This window comes from Primulina eburnea, chromosome 2 (assembly GCF_022965805.1).
Source record: "Primulina eburnea isolate SZY01 chromosome 2, ASM2296580v1, whole genome shotgun sequence".
Classification (NCBI taxonomy): Eukaryota; Viridiplantae; Streptophyta; class Magnoliopsida; order Lamiales; family Gesneriaceae; genus Primulina; species Primulina eburnea.
Genome location: NC_133102.1, coordinates 15,294,194 through 15,303,279, shown reverse-complemented (window position 1 = coordinate 15,303,279; position 9,086 = coordinate 15,294,194). Strand labels below are relative to the sequence as shown.

Genomic DNA, 9,086 nt, shown 5'->3' with positions numbered 1-9,086 from the left:
CTGAACGATCAGTTAGGAAAAATTGATTCCTTTCAGTTGAGAATTCACTAACAACTGTCTTCTCAGTTAACTTCTTAAACCTTCATTCCCCCTAAATAGATGCATTAAATAAAATAATCCTGATTAAGATAATCCCAAGGTTTGGTAGTGTAATCGTCTTTTAAAGGATTGTCCTTTCATCTTCTTTGACCTGGCCTATAAATAAGAATAGAGAAGTTAGTCACAAGCATCAGCAGAAAAGACTCAAAGATAAATGGCAGGAGCAAGTAGTTCAAACGTTGATCCTTTTTCTCTGGAAGCACGGAAAGCTGCAATAGAAGACAAAGTTTTCTATGCTAGTCTTCCCTGCTGGGAAGAATTACTGGAGCTCGAGCTCCTGTATAATTCAGGAAAGGTGACTTCGTTCAGACGGATGGCCCAGCTGAGAGAAGTGCGAGAGCACTTAAAGATTTCTGCAGAGGTGGATGCCTTTAAGGAAGGCCATCTCTATGAGCTGATGCTGCGCAAGGAGTTGGAGACTCTTAACAGCATCGCTTCTTCACACAGTTTCTGCAAAACTTCGTCCTCAGCACTAGATGTTTTGATGAATATGTGGATAGCTAGTGTGAAGGAAACTTATGATAATGTAATCCTTTCAAATATTTATGGATGAATAAAATATTTAGTGCATCATTTTGTTTTATTTCTTCACACAATTATCTGTTATATGATCTAATGAAATGCTAACAGTCAGCAGTTTTGATAAGTAAACAAATGAACTGATGAAAAACTAATTTTCATAATTTGATAATGAAAACAACTAATAAAATTCAAATTGTTATCAGTTGACAAAGATTAACTGATATCTTAAATGTCCTCGGTAAATGTGAGAGACGCTTTAATTGACTTGTGATTCTTCAACTTCTTCAATACCTTTTTCTTATAAATGAGATGATAGTGATGAAAATGTGATTCCAAATTAGTTCAAAACTATTTCAATATGTCTGATTCTGATGCATGCAGTAGCACTCACGTTCATGTGACTGATCAGTCAGCCCCTCGCTTAGCTGAAATTAAAAGAAAAATGGAGAGATATGTCTTTCAGAAGATATTGACAACCTGGGAAAAGATTTATGAGTTGAAGATGGTGAGTGACAGTGGTGTCATTCCTACTCGTGCTCAGGAGGCAAGAGCACTGAAATACCTTGCTCGTTTTGAGGTTAGGCACGTTAACGATTTGGTTGAAGACAAATGTCTTTTAGAAGCAATGCTATGGAAGGAGTGGCATGTTGTTGATAAGATCTCAAAGTCAAGGGCATTTGCTGGAGTTCGAATTTATGAGTTGAATGATTGGGTTAGAGCATGGCTAGATACAGTTGGATCTATGATTTCTTCTGTAAATTGGGAACGTTGGTATTCTTAATGAAATATTATTCTCAATTTGTTGTGTTCTTATTTTCTGCACTTAATTTAGTGAAGTTATATTACTAATAATATCTTAAGATAAATCAATTAAACCAAGAATATTTCGGAAATAAGAAAACTTAGCCTCTGGTAATGGTTTTGTGAAAATGTCTACTGCTTGTTGTTCCGTTGAGACGTGTTCTAATCTGATGTTCTTCTTCAGTGCATGATCTCTGATGAAATGATGTCTGACATCTATATGCTTAGTCCTGGAGTGAAGAACTGGATTGTATGTAATAGCAATTGTACTCGTGTTGTCACAGAATATTGGTGATTCCTTTGCATCATTACCATAATCTTTCAGTTGTTGCTGAATCCAGAGTAGTTGGGCACAGCAGCTTCCAGCAGCAAGATATTCTGCTTCAGTTGTGGAAGTTGCTATGGATGTTTGCTTTTTACTAAACCAAGAGATCAGTCTGTCTCCAAGAAACTGACATGATCCACTTGTACTTTTCCGATCAAGCTTGCATCCTGCATAATCTGCATCTGAATAGCCAACTAAATTGAAAGATGAGTCTTTAGAGTACCATAATCCAACATTTTTCGTGCCTTTAAGATATCTCAAGATACGTTTGGCAGCAGAAAATGTGATTGCTTAGGATTAGCTTGAAATCTTGCACATATACATACAGCAAACATAATATCAGGGCGACTAGCAGTTAGGTACAATAAAGAACCTATTAAACCTCTGTATAGTGTCGTCTCAACTGATATTCCCCCTTGATCAGTGTCTAATTTAACTGATGAGCTCATTGGAGTGCTTGCTGCTGAACAAGATTCCATGCCAAATTTCTTCAGCAATTCCTTGGTATATTTGGTTTGACTGATAAATGTTCCTGAATCCAATTGCTTCACTTGTAAACCAAGAAAGAATGTCAGCTCACCCATCATGCTCATCTCGAACTTATCCTGCATCAACTTGGAAAATTTCTTGCATAATTTGGGGTTAGTTGACCCAAAAATAATGTCATCAACGTAAATTTGAACAAGTAAGATATGATCATTTTTCGAAAATTTAAACAAAGTCTTAACAACTGATCCAACAGAAAAATCATGATCAGTTAGGAATTTTGAGAGGGTTTCATACCAAGCTCGTGGAGCTTGTTTGAGACCATATAACGCTTTGTTCAAATAATAAACATGATCAGGGAAATTATGATTGACAAAACCTGGAGGTTGTTCAACGTAGACTTCTTTGCAATTGGCCATTTAGGAATGCACTTTTCACATCCATTTGATAGACTTTAAAGTTTTTGAAGGATGCATAGGCAAGAAATATTCTGATTGCCTCCAGTCTTGCAACTGGTGCATATGTTTCTTCATATTCATAATCAATTCCTTCTTCTTGTCTATACCCTTGTGCCACTAGCCTTGCTTTGTTGCGCACGACTGAACCATCTTCGTTCAGTTTGTTTCTGTACACCCATTTTGTACCTATAACAGTTTTAGAAACTGGTCTTGGAACTAAGTTCCAGACATTGTTATGAACAAACTGATTTAGCTCTTTTTGCATTGCATTAATCCAATTAGGATCAGCAAGAGCTTCGTCAGTTTTTGTTGGTTCAATTTGAGATACAAAAGCTGAATGAATAAATAAATTGAGCATCTGATTTCTTGTTCTTACTGGATCAGATGGGTTTCCTATTACCAGTTCTGGGGGATGTGATTTCTTCCATCTAAGTTCAGCATTTGTTGCTTCACAGCCAGCAAATTCTTCGTTAGGTAACTGAATGTTCTCAGTTTCAGTTGGAGCTGATTCACTTGTTAATTGATTCCCATTAGTTTGCTCCACTAACTGATTGTTAATATTTGCTTCCAATTCAGCTGGTTGATCCAATATCTCAGGTTCAGGTGTATGAAAGATATTCTGATTATTACGACTTTCGTCTGAGTCATCATCTTCCAGACTGATATCTGTAAATCGATCAGCTAGCTCAACTTGATCAGTTGGCTTATCGATTAGTGCAGTTTCATCAAAATCAACATGTGCAGATTCTTCAACAGTTAAGGTTTTCTTATTAAATACTCTGTAAGCTATGCTAACTGATGAATATCCAAGGAAAATTCCTTCTGTAGATTTTGCATCAAAAGCCTTTAAATAATTTTTACCATTATCATGAATGAAGCATTTACAGCCAAATATTTTGAAGTAAGTGCTTATGCTTTTTCTTCCATGTCAGATCTCATATGGTGTTTTCATGTGGTTCTTATTAATCATCGATCTGTTCTGAGTATAGCATGCATTGTTTACTGCTTCTGCCCAAAATTTTTGAGAAATACCAGAATCAGCAAGCATTGTTCTAGCAGCTTCTTTAAGAGTCCGATTCCTTCTCTCAGCTACACCGTTTTGCTGAGGTGTTCTTGCTGCTGAGAGCTCATGCTTGATTCCACTATTTTCTAAAAAGCTTGAAAGTTTTTGATTGATGAATTCAGTTCCTCGATCAGATCTGATTCGATCGATCCCAACTGATTTTTCATTTAAAAGTCTTTTGAAGAGTTTAATCAGTTGTGCAGCCGTATGGTCTTTGGATTTTAGAAATATAACCCAAGTAAATCTTGAAAAGTCATCTACGACCACCAAGGTGTATTTGATTCCCCCTAAACTCATGACTGGTATTGGACCAAAGAGATCCATGTGCAATAATTCTAAGCATCGGGATGAAGATTTACAGCCTTTGTTTTTGAAAGAGGATCGTACTTGTTTTCCATACTGACATGCTGAGCAAAGTTTTTCTTTTGAAAAATTTATTTTGGGCAAACTAGTTACAAGTTCATGCTTACTCAGATAGGCAAGAGATTTAAAATTTAAATGATTTAACCTTTTATGCCACAACCAGTTTTGAGATGATTTAGAGGCGATAAAGCATACTGGTGTATAGGGTTGATCATTCCAGCTAACTTTGTAAGTGTTTCCACACCTTTTGCCAGTTAGAATAATCTCTTCAGTTGAGTTTTTGACTGGACAAGAGTGTTTATCAAACTGAACTGAGAATCCATTATCGCATAACTGACTAATGCTTATCAGATTATACTTAAGATTCTCGACTAATAAAACATCATTAATGGTGAAGTTACCATGGATAAGCTTACCCTTACCCACAGTTTTACCTTTGGAGTTATCCCCAAAACTGATGTTTGGACCAGTGTATTTGACCAGTTGAGATAATAAATTTGAATCTCCTGTCATATGTCGTGAACATCCACTGTCCAAATACCATATTGATCCAATGCTTGTACCTACTATCTGCAATTAAACACAAAATAAGATTTTGGTACCCTTTTCTATTTGGGTCCAAAGTTGATTAGTCCTTTAGGAATCCAGACTTGAATCAGTCTAACTGACCGTCCTGTTGCTGTATTCCATATGGTCCTTCCCTGTCTGTGTGTGCTTGGTGTAAGGTGTGTGGATGATACAACATGTGTTTTGTCCTTTTTCAACTGATTGTTCAACCGATATCTTTTCTGAACTGGCTTACTGTTGTAGTAGTTTGAGTAGCCATTTGAATATTTTCTGCTGAGAGTTTTTAGTTGCTGACTCCGTGAGTCAGTCTAACCCTTTGGATTATACCCAATGTCACATCTCTTTCCTTTATTCATGTTCTGAGATGGCTGTTCAATCAGTTTACTCAACTCTGCTTGTTCTTGTACCATAACTGATTTTACAAAGTGAATATATTTTCCTTTGTTCATATTCAGTTTTGGTTGAGTATCTTGGGAAGACGAATCATCTTTACTACAGAATCCTAAACCAGTTTTATCATCAACTGATTTCTGAGAATTCTGTATATTAGTTAAAGTTTTAGATGATTGTTCCAAGCTTGAATAAGCTCATTGTGCTTTGAATTTTCAAGCAACAATTTTTGAATCATTAATTGATCCCTGCTTCTTTCATTTCTGAGTTCAGCAATCTCCCTTCTTAGACTCAACATATCAACTGATTCATCAGTTTTTGTCTTATCGTCTTTGGGATCATCTTGCTTTGCTCTGATTTTTTCAAACGATAAAGCAAGCTTTTGATACTCACTGACCATGTCATGAAGAGTTGAGATGAGTTCTTCTCTTGTAAAATCAGTTGAACTAAAATCAAATACCTGCTGATAGCTTGATTGATCTTCTATGTTATCAGCCATTAGACATGTTACTTCTTCCTCATCCTCACTAGAACTGCAAGAACTTTCTGGTTCTGACTCTTCGCTGTCAGTTTATGTCCATTTGGCTTTGTTATCTTCAGCTAAGAGTACTTCATGTTTCTTTCTGTAAGGCTTCTTGTCGTCCTTAGATCTCCTCTTATGCTCATACACTTTCTTCTTTCTTTCAGTTGAGACTTGATTGTCCTTTTTAGGCTTGAGACAGTTAGCAATAAAGTGACCCGATTTGCCACAGTTGTAACATACATTAGACTCTTCTCTGGAGTTGTTTCTTTGATAATTCTTCTGAAAATTGCCTTGATTTTTCCTCATGAATCTTCCAAATTTCTTAATGAATAGTGACATAGCATCATTGCTCAGTTGATCAGCAGCTTTCTCAACTGAACCAGTTGGTTCACTTCTAACAGCAGAAAAAGGAGTGTTTAGAAGGGGGGTTGAATAAACACTTCTAGGAATTTAAATGTTCTTCGAAAAAGGTAGTTCAGTTTTGTTACAAACTGAACTAAGTATCCCGTCGGTCAATATCAATCAGTTAAACTGAATAAGCAGTTGCGGAAAATAAACTGATTGAAAGATAGAATATCTAACTGAAAATGAAAAGCTGAAGTAAAGACAACACAATATGTTTCTGGATGTTCGGAGAATTGAATAACTCCTACGTCACCCCTTCTATCTCAAGGATAGGATATTCACTAAAAGACTTTGATCGAGTACAACACTTGTACAGACCCACTTCAGTTAGGACTTATCTATTGCCTGAACTGAAACTCTTAGTATAATACAATGATCTCTGTGAGTAACTGAACTTAGCACTTATTGAATTATCAATATTACAGAGTGCTAGTTTGCTCAACGTGTAGCCTTGATTTTTACGAATATATCTAATAAGTATGAGCTGAGATTTTGACAGAGTAATAGCATGTTTGAGATTAATCGATCGTCTCTTTAGTCATCTGCTCTTTAGTCATTTTTATAGACTTATCTTTCAACGGTAATTTTGAATTTACGTATCCGTTGATTGCCACCTCATCATTTCTTGGGCAGTGTTCTTGATTGCCACTTCATTATTGATTGTAAGACGGCGTTTTTAATTTCAATAGCCGAAATACTTTGTTATATGCAGTGCGGCTTTCCATATTCAGTTGCTGTCTGATATGTATTTCTGTCTGTTGAATGATCTTTCCCGAGGTATCTTCAGTTGAGAAGCTTTAATGTTTTAACTGATCAGTTCTCAACTGATCAGTTTGTGTCAGCTGATTTCAGTTGAATGTCCAGCTGCCGAATTTGCTTTCACGTATTAGTTGATTTAATCGATTGATTTATGTTTTTGTAAAACTCCAGAATTTAGTTTCCAACACACTCGATACAGCCCAACAGAATTACACAACTACTGAGAAAGAGATGCTAGCAGTGGTGTTTGCATTCGACAAGTTCAGAACATATCTCATTGGCACCAAGGTGACTGTTTTCACTGACCATGCAGCTCTTCGTTACTTGTTCGCCAAAAAGGATGCAAAGCCCAGGTTGATACGATGGATACTCCTACTTCAAGAATTTGACTTTGAAGTTAAAGACAAGAAAGGTTGTGAGAACCAGGTTGCAGATCACTTGTCACGACTAGAGTTGGAAGAAAGAACTGAAGGTGGAGCTATCAACGAGTCGTTCCCAAACGAACAACTCTTCAAGGTAAATGTTACACATCCTTGGTTTGCAGATATAGCAAATTTTCTGGCTGCAGAGGAATTACCTTCAGATTTAACTTATCATCAAAAGAAGAAATTTCTTCATGATGCCAAGTTTTATCTGTGGGATGATCCTTTCTTGTTCAAGAGATGCGTTGATCAGATAATCAGACGATGTGCAGCTGAGGAAGAAGCGGGTAAGATTCTAGAGCAGTGTCATTCCTCACCCTACGGTGGACACTTTGGAGCATCAAGAACAGCAGCTAAGGTATTACAATCTGGTTTTTATTGGCCTAACATGTTTAAGGACAGTTATACTTTAGTTAAGTCATGTGATAAATGCCAAAGAGTTGGCAATATAGACGACATGAATTACCACTAACAAATATTTTGGAGGTGGAACTATTTGATGTCTGGGGTATTGACTTTATGGGTCCATTCCCATCCTCTTTTGGTCAATCTTACATTTTACTTGTTGTTGATTATGTGTCCAAATGGGTTGAAGCCATTGCCACCAGTACTAATGATGCTCGAGTTGTTGTTAAGTTTGTCCACAGTAACATCTTCACAAGATTTGGAACGCCTAGAGCCATTATCAGTGATGAAGGTACGCATTTCTGTAACAAAATTTTTAACTCACTGTTGGCTAAGTATAATGTGAAGCACAGGGTGACACTGGCATACCACCCGCAAGCTAATGGGCAAGCAGAGATATCAAACCGGGAGATTAAGAAAATATTAGAAAAGAAAGTGAAAACAAACTGGAAGGATTGGGCGATCAAGCTAGATGACGCTTTATGGGCGTACATGACTGCATACAAGACACCTATTGGGATGTCACCTTATAGGTTGGTCTTTGGGAAAGCTTGCCATCTACCTTTGGAACTGGAGCACAAAGCATTTTGGGCTGTGAAAAAGCTCAATTTTGATATGGGAGCATCGGGAGAGCAACGACTATTGCAATTGAATGAGATGGAAGAATTCAGGAATGATGCATACGAGAATGCCAAGATATACAAGGAAAGACCAAGAAATGGCACGACAAGCATATTCTTCGACGAGACTTCGAACCAGGGCAACAGGTGTTATTATTCAATTCTCGACTGAGGTTGTTCCCTGGTAAGTTAAAATCACGATGGTCTGGACCATTCACAGTGGAAACAATGTACCCACACGGTGCGATTGAGTTAAAGTGCAACAATGGTCAGACATTTAAAGTCAATGGTCAGAGGGTCAAGCATTACTTTGGAAATGAAGTGCGACACATGGACAACATCCCCCTGGGAGAACCAAAGTAGACTGAAGAAAGTCAGGCTGATGACGTTAAACCAAGCGCTGTGTGGGAGGCAACCCACATTTATTTATTTTTGCAATCATTTTATTTATTTTATTTTATTTCGATTCCTCAGTTTATTAATTTTAATTTTCTCGATTCAAGTATTAATTTGCATTTTGTTATTTTTTGCAAGTATTTAAAAAAAAAGAGAGAAGGTAATGGACAGTGTGCCCCGCGCACATGCGCGACAAATTTCTGCGCACATGCGCGATATTGGAAGAGGGCTCGGCGCATATGCGCCACTCCCGACGTGCACATGCGTGAAATTTACAGAGAGGTCGGCGCATATGCGCCAATCCGGGCGCGCATATGCGCCACATTCCAGCATGCCGAGACAGTAGCAGCGGCGCATATGCGCCATTTCAAGGCGCGCATATGCGCGCGACCCAGTTTTAAAAAAAAGGGCAACAGATCGCGATTTCATTTCTCTCAGCAAAACACTCCACGCCGCCGCCCTCTCTCAGCAAAACCCTCTAC

General features: G+C 37.6%; 1 protein-coding gene across 1 annotated transcript; it reads left to right on the top strand.

Moving 5' to 3' along the window:
• Positions 1-253: 253 nt before the first annotated feature.
• LOC140824143 (uncharacterized) lies at positions 254-8,380 on the top strand. The gene is made up of 2 exons (XM_073185742.1): positions 254-394; positions 7,937-8,380. The coding sequence occupies exons 1-2, from the start codon at positions 254-256 to the stop codon at positions 8,378-8,380; spliced, it is 585 nt and encodes a 194-aa protein (XP_073041843.1).
• The last annotated feature ends 706 nt before the right edge of the window (positions 8,381-9,086 follow it).